The 20272-nt window shown below is 44.1% G+C and overlaps 2 protein-coding genes across 8 annotated transcripts in view; both read left to right on the top strand.

Annotated features, from left to right (window-relative positions):
- The window catches only part of LOC132572181 (zinc finger protein 883-like), a 121913-nt gene extending 118238 nt beyond the window's left edge, over positions 1-3675 (top strand). For all 6 annotated transcript variants that reach the window (XM_060238991.1, XM_060238997.1, XM_060238999.1 and 3 more), the window contains exon 3: positions 1315-3675. In XM_060238991.1, coding sequence (XP_060094974.1) covers positions 1315-2711 — 1397 coding nt within the window. In that variant the 3' untranslated portion in view covers positions 2712-3675. The remainder of the gene's footprint in view (positions 1-1314) is intronic.
- A 9510-nt stretch (positions 3676-13185) lies between these two features.
- LOC132572186 (zinc finger protein 501-like) lies at positions 13186-20272 on the top strand. Of its 2 annotated transcripts, none has more exons than XM_060239018.1 (3): positions 13186-13283; positions 15957-16070; positions 18077-20272. In XM_060239018.1, exons 2-3 carry the CDS (start codon positions 16028-16030, stop codon positions 19468-19470), a joined length of 1437 nt encoding a protein of 478 aa, XP_060095001.1. In that variant the 5' UTR covers positions 13186-13283; positions 15957-16027; the 3' UTR covers positions 19471-20272. The 2 variants fall into 2 exon arrangements, with proteins under 2 accessions (XP_060095001.1, XP_060095002.1); XM_060239019.1 differs by having other exon boundaries at positions 13186-13293.

The raw sequence follows: 20272 nt of genomic DNA, 5'->3' as shown, positions 1-20272 counted from the left end.
CCTGCAGTCACCCTGGGGTTGCCTAGGTCCAGTCTCCCAGGTCTTGGTTCTAGAAAGTCCCAGTTGTGCTCACTATGATCTCAAAAGATTTCAGATTATCCTAGCTGGCATTCCTCATTTTGTGGCGCTTTTAAACCCACCTCACAGTCAGGTTTTTTATTCTGTTGCCAGGTCTGACTCAAGAAACATCTGGGGACTTTGAGGGTGGAGCCAGGTGACTCTGGGGGTGGAGTAAGGGTGTGATAAGTATGATTGATCTCCGAAGGGAGTTCCGGCAATCACATTTAAAGACATTTATATGCCTTCCCTCCATTTGGAAATAATGAAGGATACGGCACCTTCTTTTGGAGCTCATAGAATTGGACTCCATGGTCCAATTTTTTTGAAACGGTGTGTGTGTGTGGGGGGGGGGTATTTTGAGGAGAGGCACCAGATGCCATGCTGAAAATTTGATGCCTCTACCTCAAAAAACTACTCCCCTCCCAGAGTCCTAGATATCCATGGATCAATTCTCCATTATACCCTATGAGAATTGGTCTCCATAGGGTATAATGGAGTGCCCAGCAGACATTCCCCCGTCCCCCTGTTTTCTAATAACCCTGAAGGGGGGAGAGGGCATCCAAACTGGGAGATCCCCTGCTCCCAACTGTGGACTTGCAACTCTTTAACTTCTTTGTAAAATCTGGTATTCCCCGCGTGTGTAAAAATATAATAATTCCCCTGTATAGGGACATGGCCCCGCGGTGCTGATTTTTTGATCTGCACTCTGGTGCCATTGAATCCAGTCAGATATAAAATGAAAATAAAGTAGTTCTACATATCTGATGACCCATATAATAACTCATTTGAAACCATGAAGAACGCATGTTGTAAGTTAGCGAGGGCCTCTTGATCCCTGTGTGATACCCTCTGTTCAACTCTGAAATAATTTCCTAGTGCAGTTGTGTTTAAGCAGAAATTTCTCACACACTGCAGCACTGACTTAGGGGATTTCCAGTTCCAGCCACAAGATGAGGACTTGACCATTAGCTTAAAGAGCTCTGAAGAAGGATTAGACAGCTTCATCAATGAAATGTCTATCCATGGCTGCTAGCTGTAATAATGAAATAAAATCTGCATGCACAGAGGAAATGTATCTCTGGAAACTAGATGCAGGCATAAACATTAGCAGCCTCTGGCTCGCCAGGGTTCAAAAGAAAATGAGGATTTACTTTTACCTTCTCTCAGAAGAGGATGTTGGGCAGCCATCGCATTTATTGGTTTCATTCCAGGTGAAACATGGTTGATTCAAGCTATTATCTTCTTCCCAAACAGATGCTGAACAAGTGAGACAACAAGAGAATCTTCACTTGAGAACACCTGAGAATAGGAATCTCACAGGTGGAGAAAGAGGGGAGATTTCCCAGTCACCTCAGATACAAGAGGGATATGGAACTCACTTTGAACTACAAAGCTATGAACAAATCAATTCAGTGAGAAGAGATTCTCTCTTAGAGGACCAAGGTTTAAGTGACGCAACCTCCAGAGGAAGAGAAGTTGTGGAGAGAGGGCATGATGAAAGCTTGATGCAGAGTTCTGATGTTTTACAGGGGACGTCAGTGCAGAGCAAAAAGAAAACTTATATATGCCCAGAGTGTGGGAGAAGTCTAAGTTCCAGTTCTTCCCTTTCAAGACATCGACGACTAACCCACACATTAAAAAGCCTGTACAAATGCTCCACATGTGGGGAAATTTTTAGTTCTAATTCAGACCTTTCAATTCACACAAAATTGCACAAGAAAGAGAAGCCACATCAATGCGTAGTGTGTGGGAAAAGCTTCAGTGTGAAATCGTATCTTGTTCAACACAGAAATATTCACACAGGAGAGGAGCCTTATAAATGCACAAAGTGTGGGAGAACTTTTCGCTTTCGTGGCAGTCTTTTTAAACATACAAGAGCTCATACTGGAGAGAAGTCATATACATGCTCAGACTGTGGGAAAAGATTTACTTCTACTTCAAACCTTTCAAAACACAAAACATCCCACACAGGAGAGAAGCCACATAAATGCTTGGTGTGTGGGAAAAGCTTCTGTGTTCCATCAAGGCTTGTTCGACATATAAGGTCACATACTGGAGAGAAGCCGTATACATGCTCAGATTGTGGGAAACATTTTAGTTCGAATTCAAGCCTTTCAGTACACAAAAAATCCCACACAGGAGATAAACCACATCGATGTGCAGAGTGTGGGAAAAGTTTTAAGTTCAAATGTCATCTTGTTCTACATAGTAGAGTTCACACAGGAGAGAAGCCTTATAAATGCTCAGAGTGTGGGAAAGCATATTGCTCTAAATCTGCTCTTTATAGTCATGGAAAATTTCACAAAGCGGAGAAACCATACCAGTGCTTGAGATGTGGGGAAAACTTCAGTCAGAAATCACGCCTCATTGTCCACAAGGGAATCCACACTCGAGAGAGACCACATACATGCGCTCGGTGTGAGAAACTGTTCCATCAAGCCATTGAGCTTCTACTGCACAAGAGAGCACATAAACAAAAAAAATCCAATCATTGCTTACAATGCCGAAGAACCTTTCGTCAGCACTACCGGTATCTTGTACACCTCAAATTCCACAGGTGTAAGAAGTCAAACAGGTGCTCAAAGTGTGGGAAGAACTTTTTCTGGAAAGGCAGCCTTAAAATACACATGAAAAGACCATGCCAAAGCTAGATTATGTGTACATTTGGAAACTGGCATAAATAACCCATAATTAACTAGTATTTGTAGGAAGAAGGAAACCCACGCAGGAGAAAAAGTAGGTTTCTTCAATAGTCATAGCTTTTTCTACAACAAAACTTAAACACGCTTAGGGTTGGGGGAAAGTGTCAGTATCTAAAGTTCATACCTGTAGCTTCATGAGTTGCCTAGCCCTATAGTGGAAAATCCATGGACAGGAGGACTTATATCACATCAGGGGCATTCTTTTAAAGTATACTTTCGAAAATGCATTACTCAGGCCTGTAAGACAAATATTATTTCCTGTTGTTGACGAGAATTTTTTAAAAAATTACATTCATTTTTATCATAATTATTTTTTGTGCTCAAGAGCTGGCACCTTGGACTTTAGAACATGGGAGGGATATTGCATTGAATGGAGATGTGGAGCAACTAACTAGTGTTTGTAGGAAGAAGGGAAACCCATTCAGGAGAAAAAAGTGGGTTTATTCAGTAGTCATTGCTTTTTCTACAGCAAAACTTACACATGCTTAGTGTTGGGGAGAAGCATCGACATCTAAGGTTCAAACCTGCATCCCAGTGAGTTACCTAGCCCCGCTGTGGAAAAATCCATGGACAAAATAATTGCCTTTTTGGTTGGTGGTGGAACTTTCTGAGGGAACATTCAGAACTTCTGTCATTAGGGAATCTCCTTGATTTAGCAGACTTCTATCACCTCACGGGCATTCAACATTTTAAGTATACTTTTCAATAATTGTAATGCATTATTCAGACTTTTAAGAGAAATATTATTCCATGTTGTTGACAAGGATTTTTAACAATGTATGCTAATTTTTATCTTCATTATGTTTTGTGCTGAAAGGTTTGCACTTTGCCCTTTGGAGCATGGGAGAGGTGCTGTGTAGATTGGCAATGTGGACCGATTCCTTTTAAAGCTAAATAAATGTTTTTAATTCTGGTTTTTTCTCCTTCACAGTAGTTTTTTCTTTCCATTTACAGTATGGCCTGTCTGGAATTTTCAATTGCTGATGTCTCTACATGAAATATTTTGGGGTTTTTTTCCAGGAGCAGGAACACGGGGCTAGTTGCTGCTTTCACCTTGAAGGCGAGAGCAGAATGCATTCTCCAAGCTGGGCTTTCCTTGTGAGAGAAGCCCAGCTTGGAGGAGAGCACACGCTGACGCGCCATTCTACTGCTCTCAGCTTCCCAAGTTTGTGACCTGGGAAACTGACAGCAGCGGGGCGGAGGGGAGAGGCACCCAGCTGCCTACCTTGCCTACTCCCATGTGCCAAGAATTCAGAGGAAGCTGTGGTAAAGATACCCACAAAAAACCTCAGAGGCTCACAGCTGCAATTCCAACCAGCATCTTTGACTTGAGATGTTTATAAATGGAATGTAAAAACTTGAACTTCCTCTCTCAGTATGGAAATTAGCGTCATATTTCTCCTCTCTGCAAGCTCCACAGCAACGGCGTGCGTTCTCGTTAATGAGATGTAATGCATTACCATCTGCTATCTTAATTGGTAGATTTAACAGGATTGAGTACTCTAATAGACATTGTCTTTGTAATCTCAAGTGTATTGAAACTATTTCCCATGTATTATTGAACTGTCCCCTTTATGATGATATTCGTTGTATATACCCGAAAGATATTTTAGCAGATATGTTGGGCTGTGCTGATTCAGGTAAAGTCCACAAACTTTTAAATGACACTTGTTCTGAGGTAACTTTAACGGTTGCTAGATTTCTTCAACAGGCCATGGAAATACGACAAAGAATGGTTCTGGAATGACCACATTCTGTTTGTTTTAATTATTTAATTTGGTTAAACTTGACTCATATATATTTTACTTATTTTATGTATATTAGCTCCCTACGTACTCTATTATCTAGGATTTTATATTATTTATATTGCTCTTTTACTGCTAAATCTGTTTTATGCCAATAAAGGCTTGCTGCTGCTATAAAAACTTGAAGATCTGTACAACCCCAGTACAATTATCTGAGGAAGCCTCCGTGTGAAATGGCTGGCTCCAGCTTGCGGCCCCATGATCAATTACTGGAATTGGGGTACAGCTTCATCACCACTGACAATCTCTGTAAAATGGCACTGGGTTGCCTTATGGAATGATTGCAGTGGAAGTCGTTGTATTTAAAACTGCTGCTTTGCTTTCTCCTGGTTGTACCGGGAGTTTGTCGAGTCAAAGCGAAATTTGTATATGAACAAACATGTATGAAATTGTGTGGGTTTTTTACTGTTTATATTGCACTTTTGAAATGTTGGAATAATTACACTTTTTAGAATTGTTATACAATTGGTTTGCCATGAGCCTTTGCATTTTTTTGTGGGTACTCCCATGTGCCAGCCATGGAAGCAGAGGGCTGGCCACGATTATGATTGGCCTGACCCACCATGAAGAAGCCACGTGCTCCCAGGCCAGGTGGTGTGGCCTAATATGCAAATGAGCTCCTGCTGGGTTTTTCTACAAAAAAAGCACTGCCCACACCAAAAGCATAACTGGTAGGCAAGGCAACAGGACTTCTGGTAAGCTCCACAGCACTTTCAAAAGTAGTTTATCCTACCCTACATATATATAAGCTATTTTGTCTTGGCAAATCTGAGTTCCCTCATTGGTTGGGACTGGGTGAGACTGTGGTGCATCAACCTTTGGCCTGTCAAACCATCAATGAACTGCTCTTGCCTCACATTGGCTCTCCCCCATCCACTGGCCTCAGGACAGATGAAGATTGGCCTTCTGGGGAAACTGCTAGGCAGTGGCTGCTGCTAGGCAACTAACCTTGCTTCTCTCAGTAAAAAGTAATCAAGCTTAGTAAAGGACTGTAGAGGAGGCCATTTCAAGTTCTATTTTGGCCTTTGAGGGAGAACTCATTGGTTGACCCTCTCTCCCAGCCAACCAAGCTGCTTCTGTCAGTCAAACGCAACCATCCTTGGTTCTGGTAGTTTATGGCTCTCCCTACTCTCTCACTGGCTAAGCTGCCTGTCACTCTGCTTTGCAGAGGATGGAAAGAAAGCCTGCCCTCAATTGGGTGAGGGACAGAGGAGGGAAAGAACCATAGAGAAAGCCTTCTCACGATTGGCTGAAGGGGGGGGAGGAGGAGGGAAGGCTTTCTTTTGATTGGCTGAGGATTCCCTTGATTGGCTGAGGACTTCTCCCTATCCTCCTTTGGAAGGGAAACAAACAGAGATGGGGGGGGGGGAATGACACCCTGTACCAGCAAGCCAAATACAGAGAGAGAGAGAGGGAAGGAAAGTGAGACAGAGACAAAATGAAGTCCTGTGCTTAAGACCAACAACATTAGCAGGAACAGAGTGTTGATCTGAAAGGGATCACTAAAGGCTTCTGAGGGAGAACTCATTGAGGCTAGTCCTAACTATGGCTACCAGTTCCAGGTTGGTGGGAAATTTCTGGAGATTTCTGTGGTGAAGTTTGAGGAGGGCATAAGAGTTAGGCTTCAGAGTGGAGTATGCCAGACCCAGGTTCTTGCTGTGCAAGCTGACTTGGTGATTTCAGACAAGTCACAGACTTTCAGCCTATCCTGCCTCACAGGGTTGACATTGTCATTCAGATTAAAGCGGGGAGAGGAGAATGATGCAAGCTGCTTTGATTTCATTCTCTCCACTGTGGAGAGAAGACTGTCCTTTTTCTAGGTGGAGGCTGCAGGGAGGGGGGAGGTGATGGAAAGCTGAAGATAGAGGGGCAGGAAAGGGGAAGGAGATAGGGTTGCCAACTCCAGGTTAGAGCCTAGAACAGAAACATTTTGAATCTGACAAAGGGTGATTCCTAATTGAAGACTGTTGATCTCTGAGGCTCCAACTGCAACTATTTACACGTTGCGGGAAAAATTAAAAATTGGTTCCTTTATATCAACAACCTATGCCTTTTTACACTGTTTAAAGCATTTGAATTTACTTAGGCCTAGAAACTTTAAGATTTAACTAATAGTAGAGAGAATTTAGATCAAAGTTTATTTCAGGATAGAATTTTGCTGAGAATAAGTTTGTTAGAAGGAGAGGTTCTCAAAGGAACTTGTCTGAGTTTAGTCAGAGATATACAGATTTATAGATAGATCAAGAGTGGCCAGACCATCTGCAAGTCCAGCTGGTGAGAAAGTGCTAGCTAGACTTGGGAAAGAGATAGATATCTAAGGTAAGAATTTAGATTCTCAGGCTAGAAACCTATATAAGCTTCACAATTTTCTCACCATCTCACGGCTTGCATCAGAGAGCCAAAGGCATCTCTGGGCAGGTCACCATATTTTGGGTTAGAGATCTCTAACAGACATTGAGCATTTAAGATCTTAGATATTGCAGGCAGGCCGCGGATTCAGCAGGAGCTCATAGGAACAAAGCTCCTGAATCTTTCTGAGGGTTCCCCCTCCTCCTTCCCACCTTACCCATTGATTAGTAGGTGCGGCTGCATAACAATCCCTGGATTAGCTCCACCACCTATTTCTCTACAAAATGACTCCTGATTGCAGGTATAAGGCTGTATGTGTTTTATTAATTTATTAATTTAGAAATAGAGGAAGTCTAACTACTGAAACGGGAAAGTATATTTAATTTTAATTGTTGTGACTGGATTCTAATTGTATAACTGTATTTAGCTGTATAAGAATGTTTCGGGGCTTTAACTGATGAGAATAATGTGAATCTACTATCTAACTGTTTCTGCTTTCCTATAAATAGCATAAGTACGCTGTCCTGGGAGAAAAACTGGAGTTTATCTGTTGTTTATGAAAAAGTACTGGGTCTCATGAATTGGGTCCTGAGCCATATTGTTTTGGGAAATTGTGGTTAGGAAAAGTGTTCATGAACTACAGAAAAGGAGAAATTCTCCATCAGTTCTTGGTGGCCCGTACGAGTTACAGACTCTGTTTGTCTCTTGCTGTCTGTGCTTTCTTGCAGCTCCAGAGATTAAGCATCATTGCATTTGATAAGAAATTTTAACTGTTTGGCTTTGGATTATGTCTCACATCAAGTCATATTTTTATTCCACACTCCTGTTAGACGAGCTCTCCTTTTACAACACTGAAAAGCTAACTTCCTGACTGACCACTTCCTCCTGTCAGATCTTAACTTTCTGCAGAAAATAGTGGCTGATTCAGAGCACTGCTGAGGAGGAAGAGGAGATGATGATGATGATGATGATGATGATATGATGACGACGACAACAACAACAATGACGATATTGGATTTATTTCCCACCCTTCGCTCTGAATCTCAGGGTTTTACCAAGGCTCACAGTCCCTGTACCTTCCTCCCCCATAACAAACACCCTGTGAGGTAGGTGAGGGTTGAGAGAGCTCTCCCAGAAGCTGCCCTTTCAAGGACAACTCTGCAAGAGCTATGACTGACCCATGGAATTCCAGCAGCTGCAAGTGGAGGAGTGGAGAATCAAACACCAACCAATATCGCACTCACCCTATGCCACTCTAACGTTCCTCTTTTCAGCGCAGCTTCTTTCTGATTTCCTACTATCTGCCCCGGGGCTTCATCTTGCGTCACTGTTTTTGCACGGCAAAGAGAAACTGGTTTTAGGTGGTTTCTCTTTGCCTTGCAAAAACAGCAACACAAGGTGAAGCCCCGGGGCAGATAGTGGGAAATCAGAAGGACGCTGTGCTGAAAAGAGGAACGTCAGAGCGGCGTAGGATGAGTGCGAAATCGGTCCCAGTTAGGCTTCCCAAATCCCCCGCCTGGGCGGGGGACCCCCAATTTGGAGCCTCCTCCCCCTGCTTGCCAAAAATCCGGAAAGTGGGGGGGGGGAATGGCGGCCCTTCCCACCCAGCCCCGATCCCAGCAGCTTCTCCTCGCTCCTTCCCTTCCCACCGATCCCTGATGCTTCTCCTCGTCCCTTCCCTTCCCACCCCGGATCGCAGCAGCTTCTCCTTGCCCTTCCCACCCAGCCCCGATAAGCCATTCTTCCGTTTTCCCAGGCTACTTCCCACCCCAGTCAGCTGGCTGGCGGGGGGGGAGACCCGCCCCGCCTGCAAAGGACCATGTGCCTTTGCACCTCCGGAGGCTTGATTGAAAGGCTTCAATTTGGGATAGTGTGTCTGTGTTGCTGTGAAGAAGCTGGCAGCAACTCGTGAGTAGAGAGGCCAATCCCCAGCATCAGATTTGCCAGAAACGGGGGGGGGGGGAGAGGGAAACGTCTTCATTATTCCCTATGTGGAGATCGATTCTCATATGGTATAATGGGGAATTGATCTGGAGGTTTTGGGGTCTCTGGGGGAGCTGTTTTTTGAGGTAGAGGCACCAAATTTTCAATATAGTATCTAGTGCCTCTCTCCAAAGTACCCCCCCCAAGTTTCAAAATGATTGGACCAGGGGGTCCAATTCTATGAGCCCCAAAAGAAGGTGCCCCTATCCATTATTTCCTATGGAAGGAAGACATTTTAAAAGGTGTGCTGTCCCTTTAAATGTGATGGCCAGAACTCTCTTGGAGTTCAATTATGCTTGTCACACCCTTGTTCCTGGCTCCGCCCCCAATGTCTCCTGGCTCCACCCCAAAGTCCCCAGATATTTCTTGAATTGGACCTGGCAACCCGAGTCCCAGTTCTTCGAGATAAGAGTCCACGCACTTAACCACTACACCAAAATGGCTCTAGATTAACCACCACACGAAACAGTCACTGCTGTGACTGGGTCCCATGTTGCAGGGCAACAATTCTGTGCTGCACTCAGGGCTTTTTAAAATTTATTTTTTTAGAAAAAGCCCAGCATGAACTCATTTGATTATTATGCCACAACCAGGGCCCAGACATCACCATTGTTTTCAAACAGGGCTTTTTTGTGGGAAAAGTCCAGCAGGAATCATTTGCATATTAGGCCACACCCACAACATCAAGCCAGCCAGAACTGTGTTCCTGCTCAAAAAAAGCCCTGGCTGTACTTATGACAAGGAGTAAGGCCACAACTCTGAGCTTTACACACTCCTCCTGAGATGCCTTAGCTCCACCCAGCTCCCCACCCCAAGCTACCTTCAAGGGTCTCTTCCAAGATCCAGTTTCCTTCAGTGAAACCTCACTGGGTTTTTCCTTCATGAAAATGCAAGGATTTTTCCTTCATGAAAGAGGATGAGGATCTACAGATTCCTTCTGTGAAGCTGGTGGAAAGTTTCTTAAAAGTTTCAATACAGTCATTGCCATCTGTCTGCTTGGGAAATATTGAGTGAATCCATTAGTAGCTTTGGAAAACTTGTGGGACTTGGGTAGAGGTCCTATTGAACTCCCTACCATGGTTGTATTGGGTAATCTGAGCCAGGGCTAAGATGACCAACTTTTCAACCAGCCCCTGCTCCTGTCTGAAAGTAGAGACCTTCACAGTGACTAATTCCAGAAGGGCAGCCATGCAAATCTGAGGCTGCTTTGTTGATATTTGGGGCATTAAAACAAACATCCCAATTTCTAATGTCTTTGTCAATCTTTGGCAAATGGAGAGGAGCAATTCAGGGTAGGTTTCTTCCCTAGTCAGTTGGCAACCCTGGTCAGACTTGAACCTCAAACCTTATTTCAGTGTCACAACACATCTCTTGAAGATGAACAAATAACAATAGACATCAGGTCTCCAGCCTTCTATGAGATATCCTATCCCCGTTTGATCAGAAAGCACACCATGGCAGAGATGTCGGATAGAGGACAGAGCGGGGTCAGGGGGAGGGAGTCATAGAATCACAGAGTTGGAAGGGACCTCCAGGGCCATCTAGTCCAACCCCCTGAACACTGCAGGAAACCTACCTCAAATTCACAGGATCTTCATCGCTGTCAGATGGCCATCTAGCCTCTGTTTAAAATCTTCCAGGGAAGGAAAGCCCACCACCTCCTGAGGAAGCCTGTTCCACTGAGGAATCGCTCTAAAGGTCAGGAAGTTCTTCCTAATGTTGAGCCGGAAACTCTTTTGATTTAATGTCAACCTATTGGTTCTGGTCCTACCTTCTGGGGCCACAGAAAACAATTCCACACCATCCTCTATATGACAGCCCTTCAAGTACTTGAAGATGGTGATCATATCACCTCTCAGTCACCTCCTCTCCAGGCTAAACATCCCCAGCTCCTTCAACATTTCCTCATAGGACTTGGCCTCCAGACCCCTCACCATCTTCGTCACGCTCCTCTGGACTCGTTCCAGCTTGTCTATATCCTTCTTAAAATGTGCCCAAAACTCCAGGTGAGGTCTTACCAGAGCAGAGTAAAGCGATACTATCACATCATGTGATCTGGACACTATACTTCTGTTGATGCAGCCCAAAATTGCATTTGCCTTTTTAGCCACTGCATCACACTGTTGACTCTTGTTCAGCGTATGATCCACTAAGACCCCTAGAACCTTTTCACACATACTACTGCTAAGACAAGTCTCCCCTATCCTATAACTATGCATGAGATTTTTCCTACTGAAATGCAGAACTTTACATTTATCCCTGTTAAAATTCATTTAATTGGTTTTAGCCCAGTTTTCCAGCCTGTCAAGGTCATCCTGTATCCTGTTTCTGTCTTCTACTGTATTTGCACCCCCTGTCAAATTTATTAAGCATTCCCTCTATTCCTTCATCCAAACCATTGATAAAGATGTTGAACAAAACAGGTCCCAGGACAGATCCTTGAGGCACTCCACTTGCCACTCCTCTCCAAGAGGATGAGGAACCATTCACAAGCACTCTTTGGGTGCAATCTGTCAACCAGTTACAGATCCACCTAAAGGTAACAGGATCCAAACCACATTTTACCAACTTGTCAACAAGGATAGTATGTGGAACCTTATCAAAAGCCTTACTGAAATCAAGATGTCTACTGTATTCCCCTGATCCAGCAAGGAAGTCACTTTCTCAAAAAAAGAGATCAGGTTAGTTTGACATGACTTGTTCTTGAGAAAACCATGCTGGCTCTTAGTAATCACATCCATTCTTTCTAAATGTTCTAGGACCCACTGTTTGATGATTTGTTCTAAAACTTTTCCAGGTATAGACGTCAAGCTGACAGGTCGGTAGTTACCCGGATCATCTTTTTTCCCTTTCTTGAAGATGGGGACAATATTCACCTGCCTCCAATCTTCTGGCACCTCTCCCGTTCTCCAAAAATTCTCAAAAATAATAGCCAGTGGCTCAGAAATTATATCCACAAGCTCTTTTAGAACCCCAGAATGCAGTTCATCTGGCCCTGAGAACTTAGTTTCATTTAAAGAAACTAGGTGTTTATGTACTACCCCTACACTGATCCTAGGTTGGAACTTCATACCCTCCTTATGTGTTGTTTTTGCCATGTTGAGCACCGTTTCCCTCAGAAGAGAAGACTGAGGAAAAATAGGAATTGAGCAGTTCTGCCCTCTTTTCATTACCTGTTACGATTTCACTTTCCTGCCCTCGCAATGGGCCTACCATGTCCTTGCTCTTTTTCTTGCTCTGAACATAAGAAAAGAACCCTTTTTGGTGTTTTTAGCATCTTTGGCCAGCCTAAGCTCATACTGAGCTTTAGCTTTCCTTTTTCTCTAAAGCACTGGTGATTTGTTTATATTCATCCTTGGTTATAAGGCCCTGCTTCCAATTCCTAAAGAAGTCTTTTTTTATTTCTCAAGTCTTTAGAGAGCTGTTTATTGAGTCAGCAGCTAGGGCTGCCAATCCCCAGGTGGGGGCAGAGGATCCCCTGGTTTGGAGGCCCTTCTCCTGCTTCAGGGTCATCAGAAAGCAGAGGAGGGGAGTGGTGGGAAATATCTGCCAGGCACTCCATTATTCCTTATGGAGATTAATTCTCACAGGATATAATGAAAAACTGATCCATGGATATCCGGGGATCGGGGGCTGTTTTTTGAGGCAGAGGTTCCAAATTTTCAGTATAGCATCCAGAGCCGCTCCCCAAAATACCCTCCAAGTTTCAAAAGTATTGGACCAGGAGGTCCAATTCTATGAGCCCCAAAAGAAGGTGCCCCTATCCTTCGTTATCTCTAATAGAGGGAAGGCATTTAAAAGGTGTGCGGTCCCTTTAAATATGATGGGCAGAACTCCCTTTGGAGTTCAATTGTGCTTGTCACAACCTTGCTCCTGGTTCCACCCCCAATATCTCCTGGCTCCACCCCCAAAGTCCCCAGATATTTCTTGAATTGGACTTGGCAACCCTATCACTAGCACTTCATTTCAGTGGTGCCGTTTGAAGGGGTCGCATCTCAAGTCTGATACCTGCACCTCCATCATTGTGCTCAGCATCATGTCAGGTGGCCATTCAAGTGGTGCCAATACAATGAGTGAAAAAACGTCTTATACTGAAATTCTGGTTGTCATTTCGAAGACAAAGCCAGGGAGCCTTGGGGGTGTGAGGGGAAGGCAGTGATCCAGCTGTCCCTATCAGATGTAGCTGCTGCCTTTCTGCCATTTTCCTGGGAGGGACTGGAAAGGGTTAACTGCCCAGAGCCCTAATTTGTCAGAGCCCATAAATGGGAGTTCTCCTTCCAGCCCACCTGCTCTCTCCTTCACTGGAAGATAGTCTTTATCCTAAATGGCTCAGCTGGTTTGGTCTTTGTTAGGAAATATGCAATCCAACAGTTCCTAGGGGAAGGTGAGTGCAGGTATGAAGATAAATTCCTGGGAATAGGGGGAGAAAACAGTTGTTGGGTGAATTAGTTGTTGGTATGTTGGTATGAATTAGTTGGGTGAATTAGTTGTTGGTATGAATTAGGTGATCCATACCTTGAAGGGGTAAAAGAGCTGAAATTAAAGTTTGATGCATGCTTGAGATACAGCCTTTTGAAGAATGAGTCTTGATGCACATCATAATATGCATCACCTATTATATGTATTGATTGATATTTTAATGAAGATTTTTATATAGAGACCTGCTGGAAATGGATAACTGTAAGAAAGGGGGGGGCACAATTCAAATTCAATACAAAACAATACAGTGGTATAAAACTCTTCCAGGGTAGCAGTCTTCAATAACAGTGAATCAATCATATTTGCATACCAAGACTATTCGAAATTGCTTTTAAGGTTAAACAGGTGGAGGATGGGTGATGAAATAGACAGAAACCTCAGCTAATAATATTAGGTCAATCTCCAATGGAAAGTCTGGCCAAAAACTGATGGCTTGAGAACACAACTGCAGCCTCACCTGGAAAAGGCTGAAACTGCAAATAGTTAATATGTAGATGAGATCAAGCTTTTTGCTTCTTATCATAAATAAGAAATCCAGAGGAAGTTCTCCTTCTGTTGACCTGTTGGAGGAGGAGGATGTTTTTGCAGCCTTTAAGGCAGGGTTGGGGAATCTTTTTTCTTGCAGCAATTCTGGCCAGCCAGCCAGGCCCCAGGGAGGCTGCCGCACAGTACAGCTGGGCCCTGTGATCCCTGTCTGGCCCTGGGGAGGCTGCTGCACAGCACAGCTGGGCCCCACGATCCTCGCTGGCCAGCCAGGCCCCAGAGGGGCTGCCACATGGCTCGGTTCAGCTCAGTAATCCCTGAGGGACACACCAAGTGACCCTGAGGGCCATATATGGCCCTCGGGACAGAGGTTCCCCACCCCTGCTTTAAGGCATCACAAGACTTATGGTGATGTTTATTGCAGAAGAGTAGAGACTACTCCTTCTTTGGAATAAATAATGGTGCCACTTTAAAGATTGGCCCTATAGAATGGCTGTTGTGCTGGCATTGACAGATTGTTCTCCTCTAGTGGAAAGGACACCTTCCACGGCTCATCCTCTTCTTCAAAACAGTATGTCTATATGTAACTCAGGCACTGGAAGTAAGGGCAAGTACAAGGCTTAAGGTCTTCTTTCTTAAATCCCCCCCTCCCACTCACACACCTTGACTTAAGCAAAGTAACTAAAGAGTAAACACAGTTTTGTACATAGGGTATGGTGCTCCCCACCCCCAGAGTACTTTCCCTTCCCAAACCAGAGATCCAGCAGTCAGGGTCTCAGAAGTGCTGCCTTCTTGATGATGCTGGCCCAGTCACAGTCCCTCAGAAGCAGCAGGCCTTCGGTGGGAAGGAAAGTCCTCAGGGCCTCTCTCCTCACCATCCAACAGAAGAAGTCAGCTTCAGTTCATAGGCAGGTGGTCTGGGGGCTAACCTCCAGAAAAACAGTCAGTTCCAAAAAACAGAGAGCCCACACCAGACAAAAATCTCTTCAGCTGGTTCAGATATATGTGTACGCAGAAGCTTTGAGTTACTGATGAGTAGGGTTAAATACCTTCCTCCAGTTAGGTGAAAGGCCTAGATTCCATAATAATGCTCCTTGTAGGGAGAAACCATTGAGTGTTGTCTGCTGTCACCAGCTGAGCTGTTATTTAATCATCTGTAAGATTAAAACAAATTACAGTAGATCAGCATCAGATCAACAGGTTGAGGTACTGGGGACCAGTGTTCCCTCTAAGCTGAGTTAGTGTGAGCTAGCTCACAGGTTTTTAGCCTCCAGCTCACACAGTTTTGTCTTAGCTCAGCAAGGATGATGCCAGAGCACAATAATTGATGCAGTAGCTCACAACTTTAAGGCCAGCAGCTCACAAAGTAGAATTTTTGCTCCCAAGACTCTGCAGCTTAGAGGGAATATTACTGGGGACAAAGATTGTTAGAGAATCTTTTCCAGATGAAAAACATTGAATAAAGGCTCATTTGGCATACACTAGTATTTCACCTTTTATAAAAATTAAGGAACTGGGAAGCCTGTATAAGACACCTGGCTCTACCATCATCTCGTTTTTTTATTACATCTTCTCTTTAATATACATGAGACATGAAATCTTTTAGGAGCATAAACTTCCTTTAGGGGACCTCTCCCCTGAATATATGTTCCTCTTAGTTGTCACCTAATGGACTTCCTGAATCCTACAGAATAAAATAATGTCCCATTAATCTTGCAGTAAAGGGACAGAACTGTTTCTGCCCAGGCCAGTTGGCAACCCCATTTAAAAACTAGATGCAACATTAACATTACAGAGTAAAAAGTTGTATTTGGTATGGATGACTCTGGGCTCCATAATTCCGTGGCTGACTCCTGGGTCCGATGAAAATAGCTCAAAATATGGAAAGTGGGCCAGGAGACTATTTGGAGGTGTGGCTTGGATATGCCTGGCTTCTTCTAAAGTCATCAGTCAGGAGGGGAAGGACAGCTGGCCCCACTTCCTGCCTTTCAGACTGCCGTGGGGCAGGTGATTGAGTCACACTCAATGTTAGCGAATAAATTCCGTGTCCAGCCTTATAACGTGCCTGGGCTTAATATAAAAACTTTTATTACAGTTGCCTCAATGGTTGGAGGAAGTGCCTAAATCAATCCCTCTGCAACAGAACTGAATGTGACATCCTGGAATATGGATGCCAACCAAGAGAGTGATGGAGAAGCCACACCACCTGGTAGGTATTCGTGGACCTGAATACTTGAGGTACAAATATATTCCTTGCCATTCTATGGCAGAATAGGTGGGGACGATTAGAGAAGTGTGTGAGAGGAAGGAAGGCAGTCTTATAATGTTATGATATAGAAGGGGAGGATCTGTGAGATTATTCTGGCCAGGAAAACCTACACCCCACTGGCACCCTGATACTTCCCTCCACTGTCCATCTGGTCTCTCCTTCCCCACATGTTGTCACTGCAGCTTCTGTTTAACCAACCTGCAGTCACTAGGCTTCCCAATCCCCAGGTCCCAGAGGGGGATCCCCCGGTTTTACAGGCTTTCCCCCTCCCCCAGCCAGCTGGCCGGCGGGGGAAGCCCCGCCCCCAGAGCCATCATGCACCTCTATGAACGATTCCCACAGGGAATGATGGGGAATTGATCCGCGGGTATCGGGGGCTCTGAGGGGCTGTTTTTTGAGATAGAGGCACCAAATTTTTAGGATAGCATCTAGTGCCTCTCCCCAAAATACCTCCCAAGTTTCCAAAAGAAGGTGCCCCTATCCTTCATTATTTCCTATGGAAGGAAGGCATTTAAAAATTTGTGCAGTCCCTTTAAATGTGATGGCCAGAACTCCCTTGAAGTTCAATTATGCTTGTCACACCCTTGCTCTCAGCTCCGCCCCCAATGTCTCCTGGCTCCACCCCCAAAGACTCCTGGCTCCACCCCCAAAGTCCCCAGATATTTCTTAAATTGGACTTGGCAGCCCTAGCAGTCACCCTGGGGTTGTCTAGGCCCAATCTCCCACATCTTGATTCTAGGAACCCACAGCAGTGCTCACTATGATCTCGAAAGATTTCAGATTACCATAGTTGGCATTCCCCATTTTGTGGTGGTTTTAAACCCACCCACCCCCACATCCAGGTTTGGCATTCTTTTGCCATTCTCTTGCCAAGTCTGACTCAAGAAATATCTGGGAACTTTGAGGGTGAAGCCAGGAACAACGATATGACAAGTACGACTGATCTCTGAAGGGAATTCTGGCAATCACATTTAAAGGGACCACGTGTCTTTTAATGAACGACACAGGCACCTTTTGTGGGGCTCATAGTATTGGACCCCAAATCTCTTTGAAACTTGGTGGGGGGGAATGTTTTGAGGAGAGGCACCAAATGCTATGTTGAAAATTTGGTGCTTCAATCTAAAAAAAAAACACCCAGCACCCCAGATACCCACGTATCAATTCTCCATTATATCCTATGAGAATCGGTCTCCACAGGGTATAATGGAGTGCCCAGCAGACATTTCCCTCCCCATCCCTGGAGGGCTTTCTGATAACCCTGAAGCGGGGAGAGGGCCTCGAAACCAGGGGATCCCCTGCTCCCAACTGAGGACTGGCAATGCTATAAAATCTTTTGTAAAGCTAGTATTCCCCATGTGTGTAAAAATATAATAATTCCCTTGTATTGGGACATGGCCCTATGGTGCTGATTTTTTGATCTGCACTCTGGTGCCATTGAATCCAGTCAGATATTAAAATAATTCATTTCTACATATCTAATGATGATGACCCATATACTAACTCATTTGAAACCATGAAGAACACATGTTGTAAGTTAGAAATGGCCTCCTGAGCCCTGTGTGATACACTGTGCAACTATGAAAGAATTTCCTAGTGCAGTTGTGTTTAAGCAGAAATTTCTCACACACTGCAGCTCTGACAGGGTATTTCCAGCCACAAGATGGGGACATGGCCATTAGTTTCAAGAGCTCTGAAGGAGGATTAGACAGCTTCCTCACTGAAATGTCTATCCATGGCTGCTAGCTGTAATAATGAAATAAAATCTCCATGCACAAAGGAAATGTATCTCTGAAAACAAGATGCAGGCATAAACAATAGTAGCCTCTGTCTTGCCAGGGATCAAAAGAAAATGAGGATTTAATTTTATCTTCTCTCTCATCTATAGGTTTCATTTCAAGTGAAACATGATTGATTCAAGTTATGATTATCTTCTTCTTCCCAAACAGATGTTGAACAAGTGAGACAACAAGAGAATCTTCACATGAGAACACCTGAGAATAGGAATCTCACAGGTGGAGAAAGAGAGATTTTCCAGCCACCTCAGATACAAGAAGGATGTAGAACTTACATCCAACTACAAAGCTGTGACCAAATGGATTCAGTGAGAAGAGATTCTCTCTTAGAGGACCAAAGTTTAAGTGAAGCAACTTCCAGTGGGAGAGAAGTCGTGGAGAGAGGGTGTGAGGAAAACTTGATGCAGAGTTCTGATATTTTACAGGGGACGTCAGTGCAGAGCAAAAAGAAATCTTATATATGCCCAGAGTGTGGGAGAAGTTTAAGCCACAAATCTTCCCTTTCAAGACATCTACGACATACCCACAGAGGAGAAAAGCTATACAAATGCCCAGACTGTAGGGAAAGATTTAAGTCTAAGTCAGACCTTTCGGTCCACAAAAAATCACACAAAAAAGAGAAGGCACATCAATGTATAGAGTGTGGGAAAAGCTTTAAGCGCAAGGGGTATCTTGATCAACATAGAAGAATTCACACAGGAGAGAAGCCTTATAAATGCTCAGAGTGTGAGAGAACTTTTCGCTTTCTTTACGGTCTTACTCAACATAAAAGATTGCATACTGGAGAGAGGACACATACATGCCCAGACTGTTGGAAAATATTTAGTTCTAATGCAAACCTTTTAAAACATCAAAAACTCTACACAGGAGGGAAGCCACATAAGTGCTTGGTATGTGGGAAAAGCTTCTGTGTTCCATCAAGGCTTGCTCGACACACAAGATCGCATACTGGAGAGAAGCCGTATTCATGCTCAGATTGTGGGAAATGTTTTAGTTCTAGTTCAAGTCTTTCAGCACACAAAAAATCCCACACAGGAGACAAGCCACATCAATGCGCAGAGTGTGGGAAAAGCTTCAAGTACAAATGTCATCTTGTTGAACATATAAGGGTTCACACAGGAGAGAAGCCTTATAAATGTTCAAAGTGTGGGGAAGCTTTTGGCTCTGCATCTGGTCTTCGTCATCATGCAATACGTCATAGAGGAAAGAAACTATACCAATGCTTGAAATGTGGGAAAAACTTCAGTCAGAAATTACACCTTGTTGTCCACAAGGGAATCCATACTCGAGAGAGGCCACATACATGCTTTCAGTGTGAGAAATTGTTCCATCAAGCAACTGAACTTCTGCTGCACAAGAAAGGGCATAAACAAAAGAAAACCAATCATTGCTTGCAATGCCAGAGAACTTTCCATCGGTACTACCGGTATCTTGTACATCTCAAATTCCACAGGCGTAAGAAGCAAAACAGGTGCTCAAAGTGTGGGAAGAACTTTTTCTGGAAAGGCAGCCTTAAAATACACATGAAAAAAACATGCCAGAGCTAGATTATGATAGATTTTGCACTAGGCTTGTTCTGGGTGGAGAGCCCTTTTGCTCCCGGTGCTTCTCTCCTTTTTTGCACAAGGTGCCCCGGAGCTGTGAGTTGGCGCATCGCTTTTCTTCAGCAAGCGAGATCCTCTTACAAGTGAGCTTGTCGCTCCGGAGCAGCTTGTGTGAAAACTGAGAGAAGTGCTGGGGGCAAAAGGGGTCTCCCCACCCGGAACAAGCCCTCGTGCGAAATCAGTCTATGTGAACATATGGAATGTGGCACATATAACCCATCATTAACTAGTGTTTGTAGGAAGAAGGGAAACCCATTCAGGAGAAAAGGCAGGTTCGGTCAAAAGTCATTGCTTTTTCTACAGCAAAACTTACACATGCTTAGTGTTGGGGAGAAGCATCAGCATCTAAGGTTCGCACCTGTAGCTCAATGAGTTACCTAGCCCGGTTGCGGAAAACTCCATGGACAAAATAATTGCCTTTTTTGTTTGTGGGTGGAACTTTCTGAGGGAACATTCAGAACCTCCGTCATTAGGGAATCTCCTTGCTTAAGCAGACTTCTGTCACCTCAGGGGCATTCAACATTTTAAGTATACTTTTCAATAACTGCAATGCATTACTCAGGCCTTTAAGAGAAATATTGTTCCATGTTGTTGACCAGAATTTTTAACGTGTATGCTCATTTTTATCTTCATTATGTTTTGTGCTGAAGAGTTTGCACCTTGCACTTTGGAACATGGGAGGGGTGGTGTGTAGACTGGCAATGTGGACCAATTCTTTTTAAAGCTAAATAAATGTTTTTAATTC

This window comes from Heteronotia binoei, chromosome 5, assembly GCF_032191835.1.
Source record: "Heteronotia binoei isolate CCM8104 ecotype False Entrance Well chromosome 5, APGP_CSIRO_Hbin_v1, whole genome shotgun sequence".
Lineage (NCBI taxonomy): Eukaryota > Metazoa > Chordata > Lepidosauria > Squamata > Gekkonidae > Heteronotia > Heteronotia binoei.
Note: the sequence above shows the minus strand (reverse complement) of the source record. Positions and strands in the feature narration are given on the sequence as shown.

What these genes read in the sequence shown, in the direction of transcription:
- LOC132572186 (XM_060239018.1), top strand. Translation starts at nt 16,028, where the DNA reads ATGGATGCCAACCAAGAGAGTGATGGAGAAGCCACACCACCTG. An exon ending in TGGAGAAGCCACACCACCTG is followed by an intron (nt 16,071 to 18,076) that starts GTAGGTATTCGT and finishes CTTCCCAAACAG; the next exon opens with ATGTTGAACAAGTGAGACAA.